Genomic DNA, 26,625 nt, shown 5'->3' with positions numbered 1-26,625 from the left:
TGTGTGCAAGTTTGAGATAAAGGACCATGAAGAGCCAACATTTGAGGTAACAAAGAGTATGAAAGATTGGTGACTCCAGCTGAACAAACACTGGGTGACAGCAGGAGCTGGGAATTGCTGACCCTTTGGATACCAAAGCAGATGAAGACCAGTGAAGCCAGCAGAGTAGATGGACATGGAGATGGAGCAGGAACCAAAGATTTGGGAGCAAGAGCAAGACTAGTGGGGAGAATGTGGAGTATAAAAGGCAGTGGGGTTCCTTGGTTGAGGGCTCCTCCTTGGGAACACCAGCTCAGCTGTTTCTGTATTCCTGTGCCAGGAATAAGTGTCTTTATGGGATGAGACATCTGCTATTCTGCCATGGGAATTCTGCTCAGCTTCAAAGCAGTGGGGAAACCTGGCCTGTGAGTGGAATGTGCAGGAGTCCAGTGGTGACCCATTGAGTCACCAGATACTTGGCATTGGGCGTGTGATTGCCAGGAAATCTTGTGAATGATCAGATCAGAAAACTTCTCAAGCAACATACACACATAAACAGATTTCTTAATGTAAAAAAAAAGTGTTGTTTTGTTTTTGGTTTTTTTGTTTTGTTGTTTTAATTTAACAAGCCTCAAAAACATGCTTGTTTTCTCAGTTTATGCTCAAAAGCTCTTTTCTTTCTTACAGTATGTAGAACTTGGAAGGAGAAATAAAATAGGGAAATGCCAAAATTACTATTGATGTAGAATATATCCTGCCACTGCTCTATTTGCAGTAAGGTGAGCTAAAAAATTGCAATCTTTGAAGGAAAGCTATCTTCGTACAATAATCTGACTTTTTCAAAGGAAATCAATGCACTGGTGTAACTGGACCATATGCAATAGCAGAAAATGTCTGCGAAGAAAATAAATAATATATTAATACATTTTGTGCATTTCATTCCACAAAGAAAAAAAAAAAAAAACAAAAAAAAAAACGGTCAATGCAATTTATCCACAAGGTATGACTACACCCAAAGAAATAAGATGCAAACTAAATCTTTATGGAAAATTAATTTCATTAAAATGTTTCACCATTATCACACTGCCTAATTTTCAAAATTTCAAAGCTCATTGTTATATGTGCACATATAAAATTCAACAATTCAGCAGCGAGCTTATGGGTATCAAGAGCAAAAACCAATTTAATTTCCACAAGCATTTGCTCTTAGTAGCACAGACTCATAGGTGCATCTTTTGCTTTGGCTATAAGTCCCTAAATAATGGCAGAGGCCTATCCAGATACTCTGCAGTCATTGATCCCAAAAGAGGGACTGAATAGCCATGATTATGAAGACTGCATGTTAAGTGAAAATCTTCCTGGCACTATGAAAACTGAACTTTGAAGTTGGTATTTTGACATTTAGTCCTAACATTTTACCATAAAAATTAGTCTGCAAAGCTAACACATGACCAACATTTACCTTTGCTGCTTATTTTAGAAATCCATAATAGGATTTCTACTAAAGCACCAATGGTTTTCCTGAGAAAATTCACAGACTATTTCCCAGGCATGTGTTCTCTCATTTTTTAATCACCACTATGCTGGACAGCTGAGTGTTCCCCCTCCATTATCTTAGTTGAAAAACTGGTTGCATTTTTCACTATAAGGTAGTATAATGAGCTTTAGAGTACTCCCACATGCTGGTGTTTAGTTCAACTTTCAGTTAACTGAATCCCTTTTTTGTTTGTTTAACTGGGATTTGTTTCTCTGAAAGGGAACTAGCTCATCACTAGCAGTTTCTTAGAAATTCAGAACAAGAAGATATTAATTAGATCGCAGTGATAGGCAAGAAAGCAAGGAGATGATAGAATAAGAACAGCTCACAAATCTCATTCCTCTTTCTCCTGTCCTCCGCCCTGCACAAAGCCCATGTTCACATTAATAAATGAGACTCAAGCAGTGCCCAAATTGTGTTTGAATCCTCTAGAGCAAGCCTGTAATATGAATTCTAGTGCAGGAACATTTGTTTGTATGATTTACCAAAACAATGACAGCTGGCAGAGGAGTGTGCTTGCGGACATGAATCATGGAGAGAATTTCTGGAAGGTGACCCTCGCGGGATGCAACGAAGAACATCCTGGTGGGAAATAAATGTGAATAGACTTTAAATGTGCTCATTACTGTGAGTATGCAAAGTGGCTCATGAAAGTCACAGAGCAGAGCAGAACTTCTTAGTCTTCTTTGAGGTGTTTCAAATGAAAGCACTGGCAGGAGAAACTCACATGAAACCATCTCTGAAAGTGTCTCTTGACTAGTGTTGGGAAAGAGTTAATATTTTCCCTCTAATTTTCCTCCTTTACATGAAAAAAAGCAGCCATTGATTAAGGGCTAGCCTCAGAGACATTAATTTCCAAACCATTCAAAAGATTTTAAAAACAGTACCCTAAACAAAGGGAGAAAAAGCCCTACACCTGATAAACAGGGTAGTAATTTATCATATCCTGCTAAAGGATACCCTCCCCTCCCCTTGCTCCCATATTTTCATATGTCTCCCAAGACCTCACCCCCAGGAACATCAGCAGTGCTCACCTGGAGACCGCAAAAATGCCACCATTCATAGATCCAAAGCAGGAGAGAGCAACAAACACGGGTACAGCTAAAGAGAAGTTTCCCATCAGTCGTTCGGCAAAGGTCTATTAGAAAAGAGAGAGAAACACGCAGTGATTTTTCATCAAATGGGAAAATAATTGTCCTCTATTAACAAATTAGCATGGTGTTAGTTACACCCCTTCTCTGCATCCCTCACTGAAAATCATGCAGTGCATTTGTTGCCTCTTTTGTGAGAGCACAGCTACTACAGCCACGCTGTCCTGCCCTTACCCCTGAGGGATGTGGAAGACCTCCAGTGGAAGCAGTGATGAAGAGGTGAAATCAGGCCCTGACTCATGTCAATTTAAACCATTATGGTTCCAAAGAAGAACACAGAGTCCAAATAGATCAAAGTCTGATCTGCACATTTAATATCTTTTTTCTACAGCCTTCATTGCACTCAGCTGGTACCACCCAGTGGTATAGTCTATCCATCCAGGCTTCAGAGTTTTGGGTTAGCAGATGAGCCTTAATTGGAGTTTGGGGCACCACAGGCAACATGCATAGTTTTTGTCATGTTTATAAAATGTTTTCTTTCTAGACCTCCCATTAGGTACAGGATTTGGTCATTTTTCAAAACTCACATCAATTGAAATAGCCACAGGCAGCATCACTACTGGAAAAGAAATGGAATTATTTATGTCCTCATTGTGACTCCGAAACCACAAATATAAAAATCAGTGTCATCACAGCAATTCAGCAAGGACAATCAAAGCAACATTTCCAACTCCTTCCCAAATGAGCTCCAGAACTCACAGCAACCCCCTTCCCAAGTACTCAGGACACACATTGTGCAGAGGCAAAGTTACTGTATTCTGCTACACAAGATAGTTCAGAGTTCTCTCTTCTATAAATATCTGTAATTTCTGCTTCCCAGGAGCTGGGCTTACAATTTAGCTCTGAATTTTTCAAGCATGTGCTTGGCTATGAAATGTAAATCCTATTGACTGTAAGTGGTAAATTAATACAGTCCAATGTTACATTATAAATGCTACTGATGGCCTGAACTGCAATCCCGCTGCAATCAGTCAAAAATCAACTTTCACTGGGATGCTAATAAGTGCTGCCATACTAAAACCTGACTGGATGCGTCCACCCAATCTTTTTGTGTGTCCACCCTGAAAATAAGAATCATATCAACAAACATAACTGCAGCAGGAATATATCTTCGTATTTTTCTTCTGTAACTTACCACTGCTACAGCTTTTGAAAGCAGCAATTCCCCAGCACTGATTGTAGTGAAATAAGCCACGTTTGTTAACACATAGCCAACTGTGACGATAATCATTGAAATGCATATTGCGAGGGGTATGTTTCTGAAATACACAAGGTAGCTCATTATTTTGCAATCTGGTTGCTAATCCCTGAACATTAAACAAATAACATGGGGAAAAGCCACTAATGATGGTGAATGCACGTTTGGCAATCCCAAAATATCATCATTAGAAACTACCAGTGAAAAACTGAATAAAAAAACCCTGTAGACAAAGGAAATAGGTTTAAAATGAAAAGGTGAGAAACCATTTGAGGGAGGAGTTTTTTGGGGATATCAAGGGACATGTGGCCCCCATGCTTCCCATGGGTCCCCTGCTTCCCATTTAAGTTGCCTGCTCAGATTGACTTGTGAACTGAACCCAAACACCTGGAGGTGTTTGACATCTTCCCCTGGATACCAGAATATCCAGCATGCAAAATTCTGCCCTTTCCTCCTGGGTGTATTTCTTCCTTTACACACCTTACCACATCCCAGTGATCTTTCTCACTATTCAGGGGAACAGGAGGGCAGAACACGACAGAAAGGGAAACAGTACCAATTTGTAAATTTAGCACAGCACAAATGGTATTGAAAAGCGCAACCCCCCTGCCATGCTAGCTAAAAGACAGAACAACAACCAAATAAATAATAATGCCAAACTTTTGTATAGCATGTCCTAGTCAGAACAGCAGAATTATTTCTGGTTTTGAAAGGAGGAACAGAGGCACAGTGAATTTGTCCAAAGCCACACTGCAAGCAAATGTTTGAGTCAGGAGAAAAAACCCAGATACCCCAAGTGTTACACTAGTTTCTTTCCACCTAATATTATTGATATCTTCATCACACCAAGAAAAAACTCAGATGTGAAACCAATCCTTTAGTTCTAAGGCTGTTATGTATGGTCCCTCTGAGGAGAGCTGAGAGCTCTTCTTTCATGGCTGGTTCCCTCCAGCTGTCTACATGAAGGCTGCTTTTGGAGGGATGGTGAGGTTGTCATGTTTAAAGAAGGTCACCCCAGCAGGTGGCTAAAGGAAAGACAGAACTAGGAATTCTGGTATTCCAGAAGAGATCACAAGCACATTTCTCAAGGACTACTGTAATCATCTCAAAGGAAAAAGGTGTTTTGAAAACCAACACAAAGATCCGTTCTTTTCTGATCTTTTTCTTGAAGAAACACAGCCAGTTAAGAATTTAAGGATCTTCTTCACTTTATTTCTCAAATAGATCCTTCACATCAGTATGGCTGTATGGAGCTGAAAACAAGCTCTAACCCTGAGAATCAATAAATAAATGTACTTATAAATAAGTAAAGCAGGACAGTATCATTGTTGCACATCTTGCCCACCTCAGGAGCCGTGGTGTCAAATGCTCCCATTAACCCAGACACACAGGTAGGTAAGAGGATCGTGCTAGAAATGGAACACCAAATCTGGGTAGGCATCATGCTGCTGCATTAAGCCATGGCTACCTTATGCACATATCTCAGGTGAAGAAACTGGGAGAAGGGAAGCCAATCAACTTGTAGGATGTGTTTGTTGATGGAGAAGATGACAGCAAGGACTAGAGCAAATAGCCCAGATACAGGTGCTGTGTGGCTGGAAAACCCATAGTTATAGAGACAAGAAATACTGCAGCTCTGTGTGGTGATAATATAGGCCAAAATGGGGTTTGTAAGTCAGATAGATAATATATACAAAATTGGGGTCTGTAAGTTGCCAGATGCATTGCAATCATTTGGGTTAAGCTTCTTACCTGACCTGGGTGTAAACTGAATTCAATCCTCTTAGCATCTGATTCAAAGTAGGGATACATGGATTTAAAGCCTCTCAGACCAGTTCTTTTATCCATATTTTCTGCATCGCAGATGAATGCTTCAACCATCAAGCTTTTGGAAAAATCAGCCCTGACTCCAACCTCAAAAAGAGTGTTTTCAGCCAAATGTAGCAAATTTGGACTTTTTTCACAAATACCATTTAAATGACTGAAAGCATATCGCTAAACTTAACAGCTTATTGTTGTTTGTTCTAACTCTTACTAAACACTTTATATTCACATCTCATTTAAATCCCAGTTGAATTTCTGATAAAACAAAATGGCAATTCAAAATGGAGCGGGGTGGGGGAAAGAGTTTTGGGGTTGTGCTTCGAAGAATCATGCTTCAAAACGTGACCATTACCCTAGCACTGCAAGTGCTGCTTTGTTATGCTGAAGAGTGCTAACGCCCTTGGATAGTAACACCAACAAAGAAACACGCTCAGGAGAGTAAAACCCCTAAACAAGCCAGAACTAGTCAGGAAGCACTATTCATTAGAAAGCCAAAGATATTGCAAATCTTCACCCAGCGCCTGGAGCAGCACAAGGGATGCTGTGGCTTCTGAGCTCCCAAGCCCTGTGTATGCCTGCACAACCCTTCCAAGGGTTGATTATTACCCACTGCTTCCAGTGACAGAAATAAAAGGCCAGTTTCAAGATTTCAGGGACAAGCAGTACATTATGGTTCACTTCTCACTGGCACCTCCATTCAGATTCTCGTTGCTCCTCAAAACACCTGAAAGCACAGGTAGACACGTAGGAACCATATGCAAAACCACTGAGTGAGAGCTTACATTGTGCCTTTTCTATCTATCCAATTTAAGAGACAATTCCCAGTTTGCAACATGATCCCATTATCAGACTCTCTGCTGTGAACTATAGCCTCTATGCTAGAATAAAAGCTGTAATACCATTAGCAATAAAGAGTATCTCCTTTCCTTAGAGGATCGTTGTATCAATTTTCTTGGAATATTTTATATATTCTCCAGACTTCCCAATGTTGTCTCTAAATAAGAAAAATCATACCTAAGTTCTACTCTCCATTATATTGCCTCTATTGATGCAATTTCCACCTTTTCACTTCTGCATTCTATGAATCACACACAACACAGGGTGCCCATAATACTGATAAGCCATGTTTCTGATGTTAAGCAAATTCACAGCTGCCTCACAGCCAGCTGAGACTTTTGGACTAGAGAGAGAAAATTCAAGAACTGATTAGAAGGGAAATCTGCTGCCAGGAAAGTCTTTTTGCAGTACTCATGCCATCTCCCAAAACTTTGAAGAAAATCGGTATCAAAGGGAATCTGAGGAAATCTGAATCAGGACAGTGTTGACCCTATAATTAAATAATCTTTTAAAAAGTGGGTGAGAGACAGTTAGGATAGCTTCTATGTAGCTGAATGCTGACTAAAATTGAATTGAATCTCCATACCTTTTAAGACTTACTCATCCCCAGCTGCTAGTCAAAGCTAAATCTTCCCCTTCTGCCCTATATACAGAGCAACTGTAATGAAGAATCACACTTGAACAAAGAGCACATTTACCTTGTGATTCCCAGAAAAAGAGTCACCAAGGAGCCTACCATCACAGAGAAGTTCAGCTTTGGGAATACAGCTAGCCCATCCTGTGCTGTACAGGGCTCAAATGGTTGCCAAGCAATGCTGTGTATTGCTTAGAAGTAAAATTTCCTTCCTCTAGAGCCTGTAAAAGGCACCAGAGTTAGGGCGTAGGGTTCAGTTAATCAGGATAACCACTGGGTTTTGCATTTAACCTTCAGTGTTGCAGAATCATAGGCCTTCTGATAATCAGCTAGAGTACATCTCCACTCCTACAAATATTTTTGCAAGAAAAAACTGAAAGCGGAGCAAACAAGAGAAAGGAAAAAGAAAAAAAAATATAGAAGGAAAAAGAGAAAGAAAGCCAGAGCAAGAACCTAAGGACGAGAAAAAACATGTCAATAAATCAGCTGAGGAACATTCCTAGAAATGTATAGCACATATCCCAGGTTAATAGCAACTTCTATAACAGCAAACAGTGAGCACTAAGAGCTGTGTCCACTGAGGGATGCTTTTCCTATGAAATTACAGCCACAAAGTCAAAGACACCCCTCCAAGCCAGCTGAGTTCACAATGGTGAAGCAACTTGTTGTCACATTCTTTGTCACATAGAGGTCATACCAAAACCTTTTCCTTGCATCCATATCAAAGCCAAGTCTTACAAATATTCATCATAGTCAACTGTCCTGGACAAAGCTGCATTAGCAGGACCCAGCCAGGAAATATAAATTAAAAGGTTTAAATAAATAGCTTCATTACTGATAAAGTTACATGAAATTACATCTTTTCTGCAGTAAGAAAATTGTGGAAGATAATTTTGCATATAAATTTAGAATGACAATAGGAGAGAAGGAGAGAAATCCTAATTTCCTCACATGATTCATGGGCAAGGTTTTGCTTCGTTTTCATGAGCATGATGCTGTATATTCTATATCTCCTTAGCTGAAAAATAACCACCAGAGGAGTTTCAAAAGTTCCCCTGTGCAATGATTTATTCACCATTTGCAATCTGGTAGGAAATTTTCCAAATGAACTCTTTCCAGATTTTGGCACTCTTTAAAAAAATCTAATCATCCACTGGACTGCCCATAGCACCAATGCTTGGCAGAAAAATAGCAAATTTATTACAAGAGTAAATTTATCTAAATAAACCGACACTGGAAAAAAAAAATAACGAAATACAGAAAGTGGCAAGAGAAATTTACTATTCCCAGGACTTCAGTGCAAGACTAGAAGAGGCACAGGCTTGCCTTACTAAGTGCTGGTTCCAGAGTCTAAACTATGTCTCTCACCATTCCCAGGTGGTCATTCCATGAGCTGTGGCAATCCCAAATCCTGGACAGCAAGCAGCACATTTCCATATAAACTCACTTATCCCTGACATGTTTTTATGTAAAAAGCAGCCTACAAGACAAGATATTACACTGAAGGGATCAAATCCTCCTCACCGTGTCAACAGGTGAAAAAAATGACAATCTCATCCATTTGCTAGGAGAAAAAGCAGATGTAAAACTTCAAAGGTCACCTCCCAGGACTAAATCAAAGCCAGGAACAGAGACAGAAGGGATGGGCATCATTACAACACCTCTCTAATCCCCATATTTCTACATGCTAACCAGTGTCTCAGCAACTGCTGACTTCACTGACAAGCTATTATTGTTTTGTTTCTTGAAGATTCCCATCAGCAAATCATCTCTTCCCTTCACTGCCTTCCATCCTTATGTTCCAGATCAGAGGAATTTGCAGTCTGTGGGCTTGCAGCTTAGACAATATTCAGTTACCTAATTGCCCTTCGTCATCCTGTGATCTTTTTTTGTTTCTTTTGAGAGGAGGAATGAAAGAAAGGAAAGCCCCATCATCAAAGCTGCACTCTCATTTACACCACCTTATGCTCCATGGATGCTACTGCTGGAGTGAAGTCTTAAAGTGCTCCCCTTGTTCTTTTCCATGCTTTGGTTCCCCATCTCTTACTTCAGACACACAGCAGCACGACACTGGGATAAGAGTGAAGAATCAGGCTACAGTCTGCATTTAAAAGTCTTCTTGCCTTCTAACACCTAACAAGAGAAGAAAAGAGCTTCTGCTATGCTAATTACTTATTGTTTTCTCAGTGGTTCAGATTATAATTGCTCACAGTTGGTAAATAGGGTTTTCCGTGACCAACTGACTTTAAAGGGTTATACTGTGTTATCAGAGTGCTGTAAAAGGCAGGAAATTTTATTAAGTTCTGAGATGTTTTCAGCACTTTTTCCAACAGGTTTTCCTCAAAAGCTAATTAGCATAAATACTGCCTTAAGGCTTAGGTATTAATTGCACAAGGTAGCACTCTTTTCCATAAAATATCTCCTTTCAGGCAAACCCTCCCAGCTCAAGCATCAAGACAGAAATCTGTCCACAGCCCTTGAGAGACTGAGAAGAGTTGTTATGCTCACAAGGGGAGTTGCTTTATTTTAAGAGATGTTTAAAGTTTGCTATGATGTTTTTTGTGTACAAACTCAGGTTGCCAAGCCAGGCGTGACCACAGTGCTCATTTATGTCAAGCCCCACCCTGTCAAGTCAATACCTTTTATGAAACAACTTTCTTGGAAGAGCAGAATGAACTCTGAAACTTGGACTACCAGCCAGAGACACTCCTCATGGTCAAGCAGGATCCTTAATCCTTTTGCATGCAGTGGATAGCACTACTGGAATTCCCAAAGAAAACTATGCCAACACAGCAGATATCAAAGATGACAGCTAAACACACAAAGGACTTTTGAGATTACAGAACTAAATAGTCTCTCTGTCTCTGCTTAGCCATGTCCTGTATAGCAGGCATGTGAGCACTCTTAGGAGCCAGAAATTGAGCAGAAGAGGCAGCACACAGAGCTACTATGGGGGCTAATTTTTAAAATCTCTTTAAAAGAAAAAGTGGAATACAGACTTGAAACATAAAATATCCATCACCCCCTGTGATTTCTCAGTCAACTCTATCTCCATAAGTATATCAAGTGCCAGGGTTCAACATCCTCATGTTACCTCAGTTGCAAACTTTTTGTACAACATTTACAACTGCTTCCAAAAGACTGTGAATAACCAAAAGTGGCTTTTATTTGGCACTGTAGCTTCACCCCAAGTTACGTCCCTCCTGAGAACCTGAAAGTCCCAAGGAGCTTGCTTTTCTTTCCTCTTGCTGTAGCCACACCTGCAGGGAACTAGGCCTACCCAGTTCCAGAGAACCAGAGAACAGCCAGGTGCCTGGGAAATGCAGGATATCTAGCAAAGGATCTGCATTTTGCATTTCAGAACTGAAATGGTAGTGAAGATGCCCAGAAGACAGTGGTTATTTACCCAGTGTATTGCAATAAAAACGAGGTTCAGGTTAGCTTTTAACCCAGTCAAAAGGTTGTCAAACTCTTTCAAAAGCTTGCCTTTTAAAAAGCAGCAGAGTCTAAACTCAGAGGGTTCAAATACAAATGTACTGTCACTCCTGAGTTTGATGAATGACTTCTATGTTTCTATCTTACATCATCATTTAACATCACCCTCCTTTTATCTCATTTGTGGGAAACCTTAATGTCCTCGAGGAAGTTTCGTGATCTTTTCCACCAGAGAGACAAAACCTCAGATTTTACCTTTATTGCCCAGCTCTCTCCCAGCCAGAAGATGAAAGGAGCACCTCTGCTCTCTCAAAAAGTTCCACTGTTTATTTTCTTCTGAGGTCTATTTGTTGGAAGTGCTCCCAGTACTGCGAGTAGTGTAGATCATGGTGAGAGCACTTGTAAATCACATTGCTTGCTTGGAGGCAAGGAAGCCATAACAAAACACCTGGCACAGGGCTGTAAAAACAAAATATCTGCCCACACCCAGCTCCTGTATGGAAATGAAGGGGAAAGGGGAAGAGGCACAATCCAAAGCTCTTCCTCCAAGCTGCTTTATTTAGTGGGTCTAGGGAATCTAACTTCCTCTTAACTGCTCTATACCAACACATACCTCATTGCCAGACTTAAATAAACGTAAAAGGAAGGAAGTGAATTGTGTACAAAAGTAGTTTAATTTATTACCGGAGGCACTCCTGGGAATTTGAAAATATTAATTCCCTGAGCACTTGATTTATGAGCAGTGTCTACTTTCTCCAGACAGGATCACTTTTCTTAGGAAAGATGGACCACTGGCAGTAGTTGGCAGTGGGGGAGTGAGGGATATTTAGAATTATAAACAAGGGAACCTGATCTGGGAAATGTGCCCATCAGGCCACGTAGCTGAGAAACCTAAGCCATCATCTACTGCATAACAATATCATGGCCAGGGAAAGAGATCACAGTGGATGTGAAAGGAATCCCACTAAAAACCCTGCTGCCTGCCAGAGTACCCTCCCCACACTCCCACAGGTATCTCAGTGCTTGCATGGAGCAGGGCTGGGGTGGAAGCAGAGCCCAGCCTTGATCTGTGTGCATTTCTATTGCCTACACCAACAACAGAGGTTTGTCATTTGGACCAGGGCAAATGGCAGAGCAGCACTTTGAGGAATGAAAGGGAGCAGGCTGGCAAGGCTGCTATCATTCCCAAAATGATCTACTCACTCTCACAGTCTGGCAACAAATAGCCTGAATACAAAACCCCTCACTCAGTTCCAGCAGAAGGTACAGGAAGGGATGCTACCCCCTTAACCCCTCTAAAAGCTGGACTTTTTGGGAAGCATCACTGGTAGCATGTTAATGACTCTTTACATTAATAAAGGAAGGTGAATGCTTAGGTGCACAGAGCACGGAGGGAAGAGCGTATGTCTCTGTGTGTATGTGCATAAAAGGAGCCAGATTTTTCATACTTGCTGAATTCCTTGACATTTAATTTTGAGCAGGAGACTTTCCACAACGCCAAGGATCATAAAGGAACAATTTGCTGCTGTACGTTACCATTGATATTTCAGCATGAATGAAAATTGCACCATTTGGTGATGAAAAGAGCTGCTATTTGTAATGAGGAGTACCATGGAAACTGAAGTATCATTTACCAAGACATGCTATTCTTCTGAAGGAATTCAAAATGAGAAAAATGGTAAATGCAGGTGCCTTAAAGCATTAGCACTTTTAAAGATACAAAAAGGTGTAAATGAAATTAAAAGGAGTCTTAACAATACTGCACTGCCATGAAGGTGGCTATCTGGACAATAAATTGTTTTCTCTGCAGAAAGCAGGGAAATTATGGTCTTGTTAGGGACAGCCCAGCAGTGCACCTACAGATGTGGGACAGCCCATACAGCACACTGAAATAAATCTGCAGGAGTTCTGACATAGAACAGAAATCCAGAAAACTTCAAATGTGAGCTCAAATATGCCTTTGCAGCACACTTGAATGGAGTTCAAATGGGAATATCAACTTTTTCTGTTTTATTACCTTCTGTGCTTTGAGCAGGGAAATAGTAAGCTGAAATCCTCTCTCACTAAACCTTCATAATGCTGAAACTACAATCACAGGCATAGGAGAAAAGCTTATCCTTGTCTTTTTTGATGAAGTGATATCATGAATCAAAATATGCACAATTTTCAAAATGGCCAGTAAGGCTGAGGTTTCCTTTTTTCTGTGTTCAAACTGAGAAATTTTAAACATAACCTTAGAGAGTTAATCCTTAAACTGCTGCAAATCAAGTTCCCTGCAGTTGGTAGTGACATAAATAGCCAAACTTAATAGTCTATTTCAATTATCTTGGACAGTATAATCAATGAGACTCAGGACTTTAAGGCTGACTCATCTTTGCAATTGCACTTTGTTCAGTGTACCCTCTGCAAAAATGCCCTACTCTTCCATGCTGAAATCTTAAAATGAAAGTGGTAATGAGGGTTTATACAGAATTTACCACACCATCTCTTATTGTGACCCATAGCATCACCTTAAAAGGACCATGTACAGGTGCCATCAAAAATCCCTGGCACTCCACAGCAGCCTGTCCAGCACCAGCCTCCCTGACATCTGCATTTGAAAGTAAACCTAGATAATCATAGAAAGGTTAAGGTTGAAAGGGACTATTAAATTCCATGTACTATTTCCCTGCTTTCCTGGGAAGAGCATGGACACCTTCCACAAGATCAGACTGTTCGGAACCCCACCCAACCTGACCTTGAATGTTTCTGGGGATGGGGCATCTACCACTGCCCCAGGCAACCCATTCCACTGTTTTACAATCCTCATTGTAAAGCCCTTCTTCCACATAGCTAATATAAACCTATTCTCCTTTGGTTTAAAATCATTACCCCTTTTTCTATAGATTGCAACAGATCCTGCTAAAAATTCGGTCTTCATTTTTCTTGCAGGACCCCATTTGAAAACACCAGCTCTGGGGAACAGGACAAATTTATGTGTTAGTTTAGCAATAGTGCTTGCAAGACATATTTTCAGTGAACAAAATAAACACAAGGCAAATGGCAGCTTTTGGGCCTCTGTGAGCAAAATTATGTTCTTAAAAACTGAGAAAATATGTAATTCACTGCGCTCCAGGTCATTCTAGAGCAGCATCATGACTCTGTCAACACTTAACATCAAACTGAGGTAGCCTAGGGCTTGGATCTATTCATGTCTGGGATAGCCTGCAACTAAGAAAAAGCTTCTCCTCATGACTTTTACAATCATCAAGCAAGAATCCTAAAGCATTTCTGCTTATTTTCACATCCATTGAAATATTTCTTCCTTAGACTCACAAGCAGCTTATTATCTAATGGGAGTTTTGCCCAAGGAAAATGAATTTCATGGTCTTCCATGCTCCTTGTGGATAAATCTTTACATTTATCTGGTTTTGCTTAGCAACTGTTTTTTCCTATAATAAACAGATATGATAAACTAGAAGTGCCTGTCATTCCTTTACAGCAGTGTGGGATGAATGTAAATTTTCTTTCCTTTAAAATACCCCCACACAGAAATTAAACTTCTTATCATACCAGAGTGCCCCTATTAATTATCCATTCTCATTATCTATGGAGGAGGTCTCTAAATTGCTGCTAGATCTTTTCAAATGAGGGTATCAAAACTATTCTTGTAAAGGATTTTTCACTCCATCATACTTCAAAAAATTAAATACCGTTATTATATACTCCACTTTTTCACAATAAATGAAACATAATGACAAGGTGAAGATGCAAATAACAGCAGTTGTTCAACAGCAAGTGCTGCAAGTGAATGAGGATTAACATAATAAACCACAGCACCACAACTTGTGAAATGCAGATTATTCACTTCACAGCACCCCTGGAGCATTAATAATCTTCTATAAATCCTCTTAGTTTACATTTAATGGATATAGGCTGTACAGTAATTTAAATGACTAAAAACCCTAATGGTCACTTAGTTAACAATAGTCATTTCATAAAGAAAATATCACTGTCACCATGTGTTTAAAATTCCAATATATTCACAGCCAAATATCAATGTGTAAGCTACACTGTAAGTGACCAGAACCTGCTCCCAGAACATCTGCACACCCATAAGCACTCACATAAAACAGCCACCATGCTGTGGAGGGATGTGCAGGAGATTAAGAATCTTATCATTCACTAGGTAAAATCAGTGGTCCCTGATGGAAATTCTGCTGTAACACAGGAAATTATGTACTCATCTGCAGGAAAGATGTACAAAGCCAAATTGTCTCATTTTTCTATGACTATTACATATCTTAAATACAAGCCAGCAATCTTTTAAACCTATTAAAGATGAAAAATCAGATAAGAGAACCCCCTTTAATGTCTCTACAAAAAAAATTGTGTCAGAGTGAGTTATTGTGCTGGCTGAAGGAAGTGGAACATATTCCTTCTCTTGTGTGCATAATACCATTGCTATTGGAATTTTGACCATGCCAACTACTCGTGGTGGCATGGCATGTGTTAATGACTCTGTGCATTAGAAAATTCCAATCTGATGTGCAAGACTGCAATAAAGAGCATACGGCCCTTGCAAAATTTTTTGCCCATTGCTTTGTTTGTATTTTAGTCCCTGATTTTGTATCTTATGCCAGTAAAAAATGCTGTCTTTACTTTCTCTGGCAGTCATCTCACCACCTCTGTCAGATGGTGTCAGCCAGCATCAGCCAATAAAAGATTTGCTGATAATGGCAGGCAAGATGCTGCTACATGTGCTGGTATAACACCCTGCTTACCCAACACTGCCTTAGCACCCTGCTCTTCTTCAATTTTGAGATTCAGCATTAAAAAGAAAAGGAAATAAAAAGTGGCAGAAGAGGGTCATTCCCTTCTGGCTCCAGGAGAGGATGCACCACATACAGATCACAACACTGCACTATGAATTAAAGTAGTTGTTGGTGCCCTATATAACTAACTATAGGTAGTGGGGGTGGCTTGCTCTCACAAATACCAGGATAAATGGCTGTGAGACCTCTTTCCCTATACCCAGCCTATAAACCAACACTGACAGTACCCATCAGAAAAGACTGATCTACAATTTCATAAGGAATTTCATGGTTTTGACTGGGGTTAACAGTGAAATTCCACTGCTATTTGAAACAGATTTAAATCTCAGACCAAAACATGCTCCGAGTCACCTCCACAAGAGCTAATGGCATTGGTAAACACATAAATAAAAGCTCAAACATCAGACAAAACCAGGTTCCAGTTTTAAAGTGGGAAGGGGAAAATCTGGGAGAGGTTTATCTACAATGCAGAGCAGCACCCACACCAGAAGTCCTGTAAAACATACTTGCTTTCACAAAGAGTGCTACACCCCTAGGACCCAGGACACGAGATGTGAGGTGCAGCTGCAGTGACTGCTCCAAACCACCTCAGTTCAACTTGTCACCCTAGTGAATTTACTCATTTTTCTACCTACTCCTAATTCACTGCTGCCCATCACATTTACAGTCATGTCAGGCCTCCTGCTTATGGACCACCAAAAGAGAATTAAAATGTCTAATGAACCTTCACATTGGCCAAGAGAAGAGCTGCTCAGCCCTGAGAAACCCATCATCTCTCCAGTAAAATACACTCTGTTCTACAGCAGAACATCAGTCTTGCAAGGGGTTTTTATTCCTACCATGAATATTTTGCCGAGCAACTTAAGTTCCCCATAAGAGAAAGCTGTCACCCTTCTGTACAGGTACTGCTGTGTCCCTCAGGGAAACAGAAATAGATGTTTGAACAGTTTTGCATGTGTTTCAGCTGGTGAAAATTAAGGACAATCCAGGGCAATGGAAACTTCGAAGGTTACAATGTTTTGTGTTACATTACCCTGCTGGTAAAGCAGATTGCAATTTTTCCAGCTACCCAGAGAGACTGTGGATAAACATTTGCTTTACTTCCTTAGGAGAGCTGATTCATAGTAACCATGATTCACATAAACAAACAGAAGTGATTTAAAAAAAAAAAAAAAAACAAAAAAAAAAACAAACAAAAAAGTAAAACCAGCAACAGGAAAGAAAGCAAACCTTACACTCAGCAGGTTATCACATTGGCAAACAAAATGAGCCACGAGGGCTGGAAAGGAGCAATGTGCTGTGCAGTGGCACGACACCATGTACCTCACACTGAATAGCCAGTGCAGGGACAGACAGGGCCAGCACAGGGGCTGGGCACATCCTCACACCTTGGAGACACCAAAACTCCATGGAACAGTGGCTGCAGGACCCTCTGAAGCAGCCAGCCACAGCTTGGGCAGCTAGGAAAACCTTCCAGAGGGCAGGAAGCTCCAGCTGAGTTCCCTGGACTTTGCTTCCTCCAAAGAGGTGCCACGGGCTTGGCAGAGGAAAAAAAAACCTTTTGAGGGCTTGTATCCTCTTCACTTCCACGTAGATGTTTGCCCCCTCTGTGTACACTGCAAGAAAACCTCACCCATGCCTTCCCTTGCCACCAAGGAATTAACGAAAGCAGCCGCTTGCAATAGCTTTGGTTGGAAGGGACCTTAAAGACCATCCAGTTCCAACCCTCTGACACCTTCCCCTTGACCAGTTTGCTCAATCCTCATCCCCTCAGAAGACATTAGTCCAGATCCTCTTTCACCACAGGCCTTGGATAAAAAAAGTGATAAGGACATGCATCGCAGCAGCCCAGCCTGTCCATTCTCCCAGTGAGTTTGCAGGAACCTCTCCCACCCATCTCTCCTGCAGTAGGATCCTTCCCCACTGATGCATTTTTAGAAGTATCAAGCAGTTCTAACAAATAATCCTCAAAAAGTTTCAATTGTCTCCAGAATTGTGAAGGAATTAATCCAGTAATTTTCATTTCAAGTTGGTTCTTTTATCTTAAGCCACAGAATCTGCATAAACAGAAACAAACATATCAAAGCAATGATTTCTGAAGAATTGCCTTAATGCAGATCTGCCTTAGAGGAGGACAATCCCTGAGCCATCCTGCTTTACTAGCCTGCCTCCCAACAGCACACTGAGAACACAACCACTACTATCCTGTCCTGGTATATAGCAGTATGGTATTACACTCTCTGCCCTTGCAATTTATCTTTTTCCTTCCATCCTCCATCTGCGTTTGCTGAATAGATTTGATTTTTCAGGTATTGACTACCTTCCTGATTTCTAATGTCTTGGTGGTATCCTTATTACATTTTTGAGACATAAAAGGAGTCAGAATCAGATTCTATATTAGACAATTAGGGGGAAAAGTGCAGAGGTAGCACTATGATTTGAACACACATATCCACAGATAAAACCCAGCGCAGCAATACTGTATCTAACCAAGCATCTATAGCACTCGTTTTTATTCTGCAATTTTCCCACTCCCCCTTCTCCAGCACCCATGCCAGGTATGTGCTATAAGTTAACTCTGTATGAAATAATAATTCAGTCGATAAAAATCACACAAATACATAAAAAAAGACAATGAGTGTGTTTCTTTAGTGTGCCCAAAAGTTTAGGTATGAAAGCTGCATTGCCTAGTCCAGAATATTTCTGTGGCCTTCAGCTCAACTTTTATGTGAGTAGGAGTATTTTATACAAGGAATATAAATGTCAGAACAGGCAATTATACAAATGACCTTGCCTTGCTTCATTCAATAGTGAATTATTAGTCTTCTCAAGTGCAGCTTTATAAGACATCCTTATTGTCTTAATTAATGATCAAGGTACATCTTTGAAATCTTTACAGACACTAGAGATTACATCACTCTCTTTTCTAATTTACACATATTGACTGACATATCAGTTTAAACCCTGTCACAGGTAGCTCTTCACTGCAGTCAATTTCAAAACAGACCATCACTTTTTTTTTTTTTTTTTTTTTACATAAAACAGAAAGATAATAAAGTGGAAATAGGAGTTAGAAAGACCTGAAGACAGCTGAACCAATTCAAATGCTAAACTGGGGTTATAAAAGCAGCTGCCAATGACAAAGATACAACACCTGAGGAACATTTCTCCCATGGTGTAGAATTTCACCACATGACTCGACAGTGACATAAGCATCCAAAAAAATGGGGTAGAGGGAAAAAAGCAAGAAAAAGAAAATTTTAGAAAGGAAAAAAAATAGAATTATCTGATAATATGTATTGAATGTGTGTCACGTATGCATCCATGAACATCTCAGACTGTCAGAATCTGAGGTATTGGTGATTCTGAGATTGTAGAAAGTCTCTGTCTTTCAGCCTCATTGCCAAAGCAGAAGCCATAATTGGTCTGTGCTGGTTTCAAGGTTGTTTATTCTGTTTATCTCTAACATGGCTCATCCCTGATAACTGCAGGGGACATCTTCTGTTAATGGCTCATTGAGTCTCACTGCATGACTGATAAAATTACATCATCCTATTTGGAGGTGCTCCACCCAGAGGGAGGAGCCAAGTGTCCTATCCTGGATATAATCTGAGATTTGGAACACCACAAGCAGCCTTTTCTACTGAATTCCCAGAAGACAAGGGCCACATCACCACCACTTGACATGCAGAAGAAGACCAGACCTTTCTACAGGATCACTGCTTCAACAGAACCACATCTATCACTCCAGGGGTACTGCAGCCACCATTTCAATGGAATTTTCCTACTAAATTGTAGATCTGATGTGGAATCTCTTACTGATTTGCTTTCAAATTAGTGCAAGAGTGAAGAGAGGAAAGGCTGGAGGCAGAACTCAGGGAGTATTCAAGGCCAGGCTGGATGGGGCTCTGAGATGCCTGGTCTAAAATCTCCCAAACTAAGAGTGAAAACAAGAATATAAATAAAGGCAAAGCAACTCCAAATATTCAGATCCCACTCCTAAGAGAATTTCCAAATTCCAGCAAGAGTGGCATCCTTCAACTAAAAAGAATAAGATAAATTTATGAAAGGAAAAAAGTTAGTTCCCATACTGAGATTTCAGAAATCTGAATCCATTAAAAACATGCATCCAAGACTGAAATACTTAGTTTCAGAAATAAATTATTAGTAATTTCTAAAAGAAACAACAATTAATGAGCTGAAGATGTAAGTAATGCAAACAGTAAGGAACTAATAAGATTAGTGAAAAAGCAAAAGTAAAGATAATTTTATTAATAACAGTCTCACGCTGGTGAGTCAACTCCCCTGAGAGCTAGTAATTGTCTATTTGTCTCTCTCAAACATACACAAATACTATTGAATTACATTCTTAATTAAATGTTTTTCAAACATACTACAAATAGCAAAATCATGCTTGGTTTTGTGAAAGCACATTTCAGCTAGTAAATTAATTTATTTTCTTTATTTTGCAGATTCCTCCCCATTAAAGGATTTCCTAGATCTGAAAACACAATTTTATCACTTACAGAGGGCACAAATAAACTGTAGAAATTGTTGAAATCACCAGGTTTGGACACCTCATCTGAGATGCCTCCCAGATAACTAACAGAATTTAAGCAGACTGGAATGCTGTTAGATACAGTCAAATTTAGAAAGTATAAAACTTCTACTAAAGAGGCATAAAAATACTTGTGGGGAGGCTAATTAGAATATACTCACTCTGTGATGAAGAATAAAAAAAAACACCAAGACACAAATAATATATAGAGGAAAAAATGCAAATGCTCACTTAACTGACCTGGTTTTCCCTTTAAGGTAATCTGATGAATTCACATGGGTTTTACAAAATACTGGAAAGATTAGCATTTGTCTCTTTTGATTATCTTCAGGTCAAATATCACAATGTAATCCTATAACTTCTGCACTGAATACTTGGCACTGTAGCCTGACATGAAGAAAATGAATTGGAGTCAAATGAGTCTTTTAGGAATAAGCAGAATATAATGACACAAGCAAGATTTCAAACTCCAAGCAGATAAACCTTTCTAGTGTCTAAGAGCACTGATATTAATATTCCTCTTCAGAGTAAATCTTGTCATTAAATGATAAAGTAACAAAACAAAACAAACAAAAAAAAAAAAAAAAAAAAAACACAAAAAGCAGAGAGGCAGAAATCTCAAAGGTTTGCATCCTCTCAGTTAACACTGAAAAGATTTTTTTACTCTTTTGCTTACTGGAAATTTGATCCCTAATCAGTGGCTAGATTGACAATGAGCAACAGTGCAATTCAAGTTTCTGACTGACTTTGGTAGGGGGGCTGCATTTTAATGAGAAGTGACGAAAATCGGACGGCTACAAATAACAAGGGAGCTGGAAGAGTTGTAGCATCTCAGCCACCATTCCCCTCCCATCCATCTGCATCTCTATAATGCTCAAAAAGACTGAAGAAAACACCCCTAATAATTTATTTCTCTCATGCAGTCCTCATAAATGCAAAGTTGACTCTATAATTAGAATGAATGGGCAGCATACATTAGCTACATTAGCTAGACATGACATTCACATTATTTAAAAACAGTATATAAAATAGATTTTATCAAACATTTTGATATCCTGATTTTACAAAACGTCTGATGATATCAAGCTCTGGTGACTTGCTATACAGCTACTGTTTCTTGGTGTTTTGGGAAAGAAGGAATAAATGAAGTGAGAAGAACACTGCAAAAATCTAATAGACAAACTGACGGATCTCAGACCCCAAGGTCATAGCAAAGCAATTCATTTCTTGGTTTTTCAACAGCACAAGACATGATTTATCAATCTGAGACCACACTCATAAACACTATACATCTCAATAATATGTTCTTCGCACTGTGTAATTTTTTATACAATGATAGATTGCCTGGGCTGGACCAAAGTTATTTTACAAACAGAAATGAAATATTTGCAAATGAAATGGTTCAATAAGGGGGGCAGGGGGAGAAATGAAAAAAAAAAAAAAAGAAAAAAAGAGATTGAGAGGGGAAAAAAAGAAAGGTTATGCCAAATAGCACCTGTACTTAACTGCAACTGCAAAGTAATCTATGCTGTAAAATGCTTTCAGAATCAACATTCTTTGAAATGCTATTATTTTTATTCTGTAAATGAAAAATATTTCCTAAATTCAACAACACCAAAAAACAACACTGCCAAAGAAATAAAATTATTTGGTAAAACAAGGGCTGTAAATTAACATCTCCCTCAAGTTTCCCACTTGATGAGAGACTAGCTTGAAGTCGGTAAGGAATTTGAGTTTAATCCCTCCCCTTAAAATGAAATAATATTTTCTCTCTCTTCCAACACAAGCCTAATCTTCACAACTTGAAGCCAATCATCACAGTGAGGACTGAGCTCAATTTTGTTAAAGTGGGATTCTCTTTGGCCAGCATCTGACACAACCTGGCTCTGACTTTGACAAGGCTCTGAAGGTGATGCTGTGATGTGAAAACAATTCTGTGTTATCTTCTCTGCCAAAATGCTTGGTGAACTCTAGCACTGATCCCAGACTGTGCTCAGCATAGGAAGGGAAAAGGGAAGTGCTCCTCAGGCATGAGCAGCTTTCAGGGTCTTGATTGAAAAAACTCAGCCTGTTTCTTGAGAGTACATAGTGGGTGCTCAAGTACACAGATGAGATCAAAGACTGTGTAGAATAAATTAATCTGGAAGTTCAACATGCATGATTTCTAGTCCTCTAAATTTCCTGCTCCAGACAGCATGTCTCCTGTCAATATTCAGGTGAAAAACTCTCTCAGAGACCTGGCTGTTCCTCCATTCACCTATTATTTAATAGATCTCAGTTTGAGACTGATCCTTATAGTGTAAGAAAATTAAAAAGATCAAACCTGCACAAGTTTGTTTTGGTGAAATTCTGCTTCTAGGATTATTTAGGGATTTTATTTGAAACAACAATTGCTATTGACCCAGCCTGTCGATGCAAAGCATAATTTTCAAAAAAAAAAAAAAAAAGAAATTTGTTGTCACACTTTAATGTTGTTTCACATATTCTTGATAATAAAATTATTTCAGGCTAATTTAAAAAATTGTGCATTAACACTGCAACCATATCTCCTTCTAAAATAAACATTAACTTCATGTTTCTTCAGGTCCCACTAATAGCTGCATGAGAGAAGCACTTGAACAAAGAGGAATAAAGAAATGAGTTCAGGCTTTAAAATGAGACATCAAAAGGGGGTTTAGCAAGAGACAGAAACAGCTACTTTTACATCTTATGATAATTGGGGTTATAATAATGTCCTTACACAAAAGAGGGAACAGTGGCATTTCCAAAGTGAGAGCTCAACACTACTTCCAAAACTCTGTTCAAAAGTAATGACATGCACCTTGAGATTTTTTTTAAGTCTTTCTGTTCTCCCTTCTGTACTACAAAGGGTGTTGCTCCCTGCTTTGCTCATTCTCACTGTCTCTGTTTCTGCTCTCCCTCTCTAGGGTTCCAAATTGCCTCGGCACCCCAGTGTCTGAGACCCAGAGTATTTATCCTACTTTTAAACCCAAGTGTGTGTTATTTTTCCTGGGCAGGCAGCTGCACCTCCACAGATTCCCACAGCCTCCAAAGCCCTTCCTGCCCCTACAAGCAGCAGCTTGGAGCACAAAGGGGACTGGGCAAGGCCATAAGCATCCCCCTTCCCCTGCCTCTCTTCTGCATTCCCAATGACACATGCCATGTTCCAAAAGGTCCTGCTGGTGCCATGTACCACAGCAAGAAATGCAATCCCTGACTGGGAAACTTAATGTCTAATAGCAGATGCTTCCACTTTCCTTCGGATACATTCTCAGGATATATTCTAGGGCCCACCTCCACAGAATGTTTTGGGTTGGAAGGGACCTTAAAGATCATCTTGCTCCAACCTTGTTGCCATAGGTGGGGACACCTTCCACTAGACCTGGTTGTTCAGTGCAATCCTTAACATAAGGCCCACAACAAAAATGACAGACAGCATTTTAAGTCACACCCCCCCCCCCAAAAAAAAAAAAGAAAGAAAAAACAAACAATTGAGTTGTAATAAATGCTTACAACAGCAGGACAATTAGTGGCTCATCTAACATTTGCATTGGATTTAGTAGCAGCTGAGACAGTTGCCACTGAGATTAATCCACACTACTCCCTTGCCCTGTAAATTTGGGAACGATGGTGGAACAGGCCTTGATTCAGGATATCTTTCCAACAGAGCCATTCACAGGTGGCAACCAGATAAAAAATATATTCCAAATGTTTCACTTAATTGCTTATTTCAGCTCAAGGGAGTCCAGAATCCCCATTTACAGGTGGTGCAGAGGTCTCTGTCAGCACAGATAGTAACAATCCATTTGCCCCACCATCACCTGCCACTTATTTAGCAATTCTTAAAATTCCACTCTCTTCTATTCTATATTATACTTTAGCATGGAGATTGTAAAAACTGGGCATCTACTCATCCTCTCAAAGTGCAGCCTCGAGAGGCAGAGGGATGAAGGTAAGCTTTAGGAGCCTTGTGATGACATTGCACATGTAATATTGAGCTGGGTTTTTTCCAGAGCCATCCTGGAATACAGTAAACCAGCTACGTTATGTGGTTTGCCCTCCAGTCCTACATCCTCACTAGCAGCACACAGAACTACAGCAGTTCTCCAAGGATAACCTGGAGAACAGAGAAGTCCTCCCGAGATGGGAAAATCCTGTCTTCTTCCCTCACATCCTAGCTGCAGTGGAAAAAAACCATCAGAATTCAACCAGCACCACTTCTCTTAGCTCAGATATATCATGCTGCAAGGGGTGCTTAGCTTTTAAAAAAACGAGGAACTGTGCTTTTCTATCCTATGCAGTAGAGAGCAAGATGTTCAAAAAATAGGCACTCATCTGACTCAAATCATAAAAACTCAACATATATAAAAATGGCTATAATGAAAATTACCAAGAATTCCAGTTAAAAGAACTGCAGAGACACAGAACTGTTTGAAAAGTCACAAGAAGTGTAGACACCTGCACATTTGAAAAGATCACAGAGTATTGGTGATAACTACTTAATAATTTACAAATTATATTGCTTCTAGCTGAATTTAGTTACACCACCAAGACTCTGGTTCCTAACCTATCTCTCCATAATTTCCTGAAGTAGTAGATGTCCTGGACCAAAATCCCTTCACACCTATATTTAGTTTCACATTTAAAATCAGTCTGTCACACAACAATTTTTCAAAAGTAAAAAAACCTGTAGGTTGTAATTTGGTTTTAGTGTCTGCCTCTCATGATTTTATATAGAGCACAGATCCTTGGTAGTTAAACCCCAGGTCACCCAGCTTGAGTTCATGAGTGTCCCAGGGCTGGGAATCTTTAGCTAGCTGCTCTCCACTGACTGACACAAGTGACTAAAAAGCACAGAAGCCTTCAGGTTTGAAAAATCCACCGAGTCCAACTATTAAAACAGCACTGCCAAGTCCACCACTAAACCATGTCCCCAATAATACTTTAAATACATCCAGAGTCACGTTTAACTAAACCTCAGCTCCTAAAATGGTGATTTTTAACAGAACTGAAGATCACCAGTGAAAAACCCATTTGTATAAGGGTATCTGTCACAATGATTACTCACAAATATTAATGTAGTATTTTCCACCTGCATTTGTCTGGTCTCAGATTTTGGCCATGCAAATCTCACCCTACATATCCAGATCACATCCAAGAGTCCGCTAATGCACAACACATCTCAAAGTCACTGAAACAATGGAAATCTGCCGGTCTTTCTATCAACCTCATGTTTTATCATCCATTTCCTGAAAATGATTTTCAAAACATCTCTGAAATAACACAAGGTTTGGTTCAGATTTTGAAGAAACCAACAAAAATCTTCTGCATGCTCCCAACCGATGGCTTGGGGTTTTCTTTCCCTATATATCTCAAATTCATATTATCTGAGTGTACAGTGCTGGGGTTCCCTTTAAAATAATAAGTTTTAAAAGTCATTTGGTACCCAGCCTGCTATATTATTTTAAAAACTTAAGAAAATTATATTTAACCATTAATTTCTTTATCAAGTAAATAGTTTCTTTTCCTCAAAGAAAAGAAATTGATCTGGCAAGGCACATTTTCTCTACCTTTTAGAAAACATTCGTAGCTTTTTATTACTGGCCCCACGTACCAAAGCACATCTACCAAAATAGATGGGACAAATCAAACTCTCCCTGACAGGATAATTTTCCATGTTGTACAGGCAGGTGATGTGGGAGTATTCATCTGTGGCTGGAGACAGGCTCCAACCCATACCCCATGTTCGGTTTAATTAGATTGGATGCTTTGTGACATATGTTTATTCAAGATCCTACATCTCTGAGACATCTAAAGCAATACAAGAACTGTATTTGATTAATATTTAAACACAGCAAAACTGACGAATATTGCATCAGATAAGTTTCTTGGGCAAGATTTCCCTGACAGGTTATCAGTAACGTCCACTGAAAGGAGCTACTGATAGTTACTTGTATCCTGAGGAGGAGAACCAGAGGCCTAGAGATCTACTTAATTTTCTGCTTTCAGTGCAGATAAAAGCAGAATACATAATAAGGTCACAACAGACCAAAAATAGCAAATCTTCAAGCAGTGGCAATTCAAACAGATACCAGATCTGCTGGAAGACAAGCAGCTTGACCAGCATACAGAATTTCTGAAGACCACTAATTTTATAACATTTGAAATTTCACTATCATTTCTCAAAAGTCAAGCAAAACATTAAGTACGTACTTTTCAGGGTTTTCCACTTCTTCAGTAACAAAATTGAGGTAAAACCTAGAAAATAGTTATAAAATGTATTATAAGATTTATTCTTATATTCTTATATTTTTATTCTGTATTTCTCTCACTAAGAATCAAGATGATTCTTTTAGTTAAGCACTGCTGTTTATTTACAGTAGGCTTTGCAGGCCCATGTTTGGGTTAAGAAGAGTGTGATATTTAATCTTCCCTTATCCCCACACTCAGGAAAGGAATTCTCAGAAAAGACAGCAAAGCGGGAAAAGAAAAATACAGTGACTATGTAAAATCAGTGCGTAATTAAGTTATTTTTTTTTCCCTTGACATACTACACAATTAATGGTTTATCCTAATTCTATACATACACACACATGCACACTTCAAGCTTTATATTCCATTTGTGCTGGAATCAGCTTCATCAGAATACTCAGCAAGG

The 26,625-nt window shown here is 39.5% G+C and overlaps 1 protein-coding gene across 3 annotated transcripts in view; it reads right to left on the bottom strand.

Annotated features, from left to right (window-relative positions):
- SLC7A11 (solute carrier family 7 member 11) overlaps positions 1-26,625 on the bottom strand; it is a 69,338-nt gene that overhangs the window by 18,179 nt on the left and 24,534 nt on the right. For all 3 annotated transcript variants that reach the window (XM_085578443.1, XM_085578444.1, XM_021529575.3), the window contains 4 exons: positions 26,181-26,225; positions 3,803-3,926; positions 2,551-2,654; positions 2,002-2,098 (listed from right to left, as the gene is read on the bottom strand). In XM_085578443.1, coding sequence (XP_085434569.1) covers positions 2,002-2,098; positions 2,551-2,654; positions 3,803-3,926; positions 26,181-26,225 — 370 coding nt within the window. The remainder of the gene's footprint in view (positions 1-2,001; positions 2,099-2,550; positions 2,655-3,802; positions 3,927-26,180; positions 26,226-26,625) is intronic.

The sequence above is a fragment of the Lonchura striata genome, chromosome 4 (genome assembly GCF_050655825.1).
Source record: "Lonchura striata isolate lonStrDom1 chromosome 4, ASM5065582v1, whole genome shotgun sequence".
Classification (NCBI taxonomy): domain Eukaryota; kingdom Metazoa; phylum Chordata; class Aves; order Passeriformes; family Estrildidae; genus Lonchura; species Lonchura striata.
This window is presented reverse-complemented; position numbering and strand designations above follow the sequence as displayed.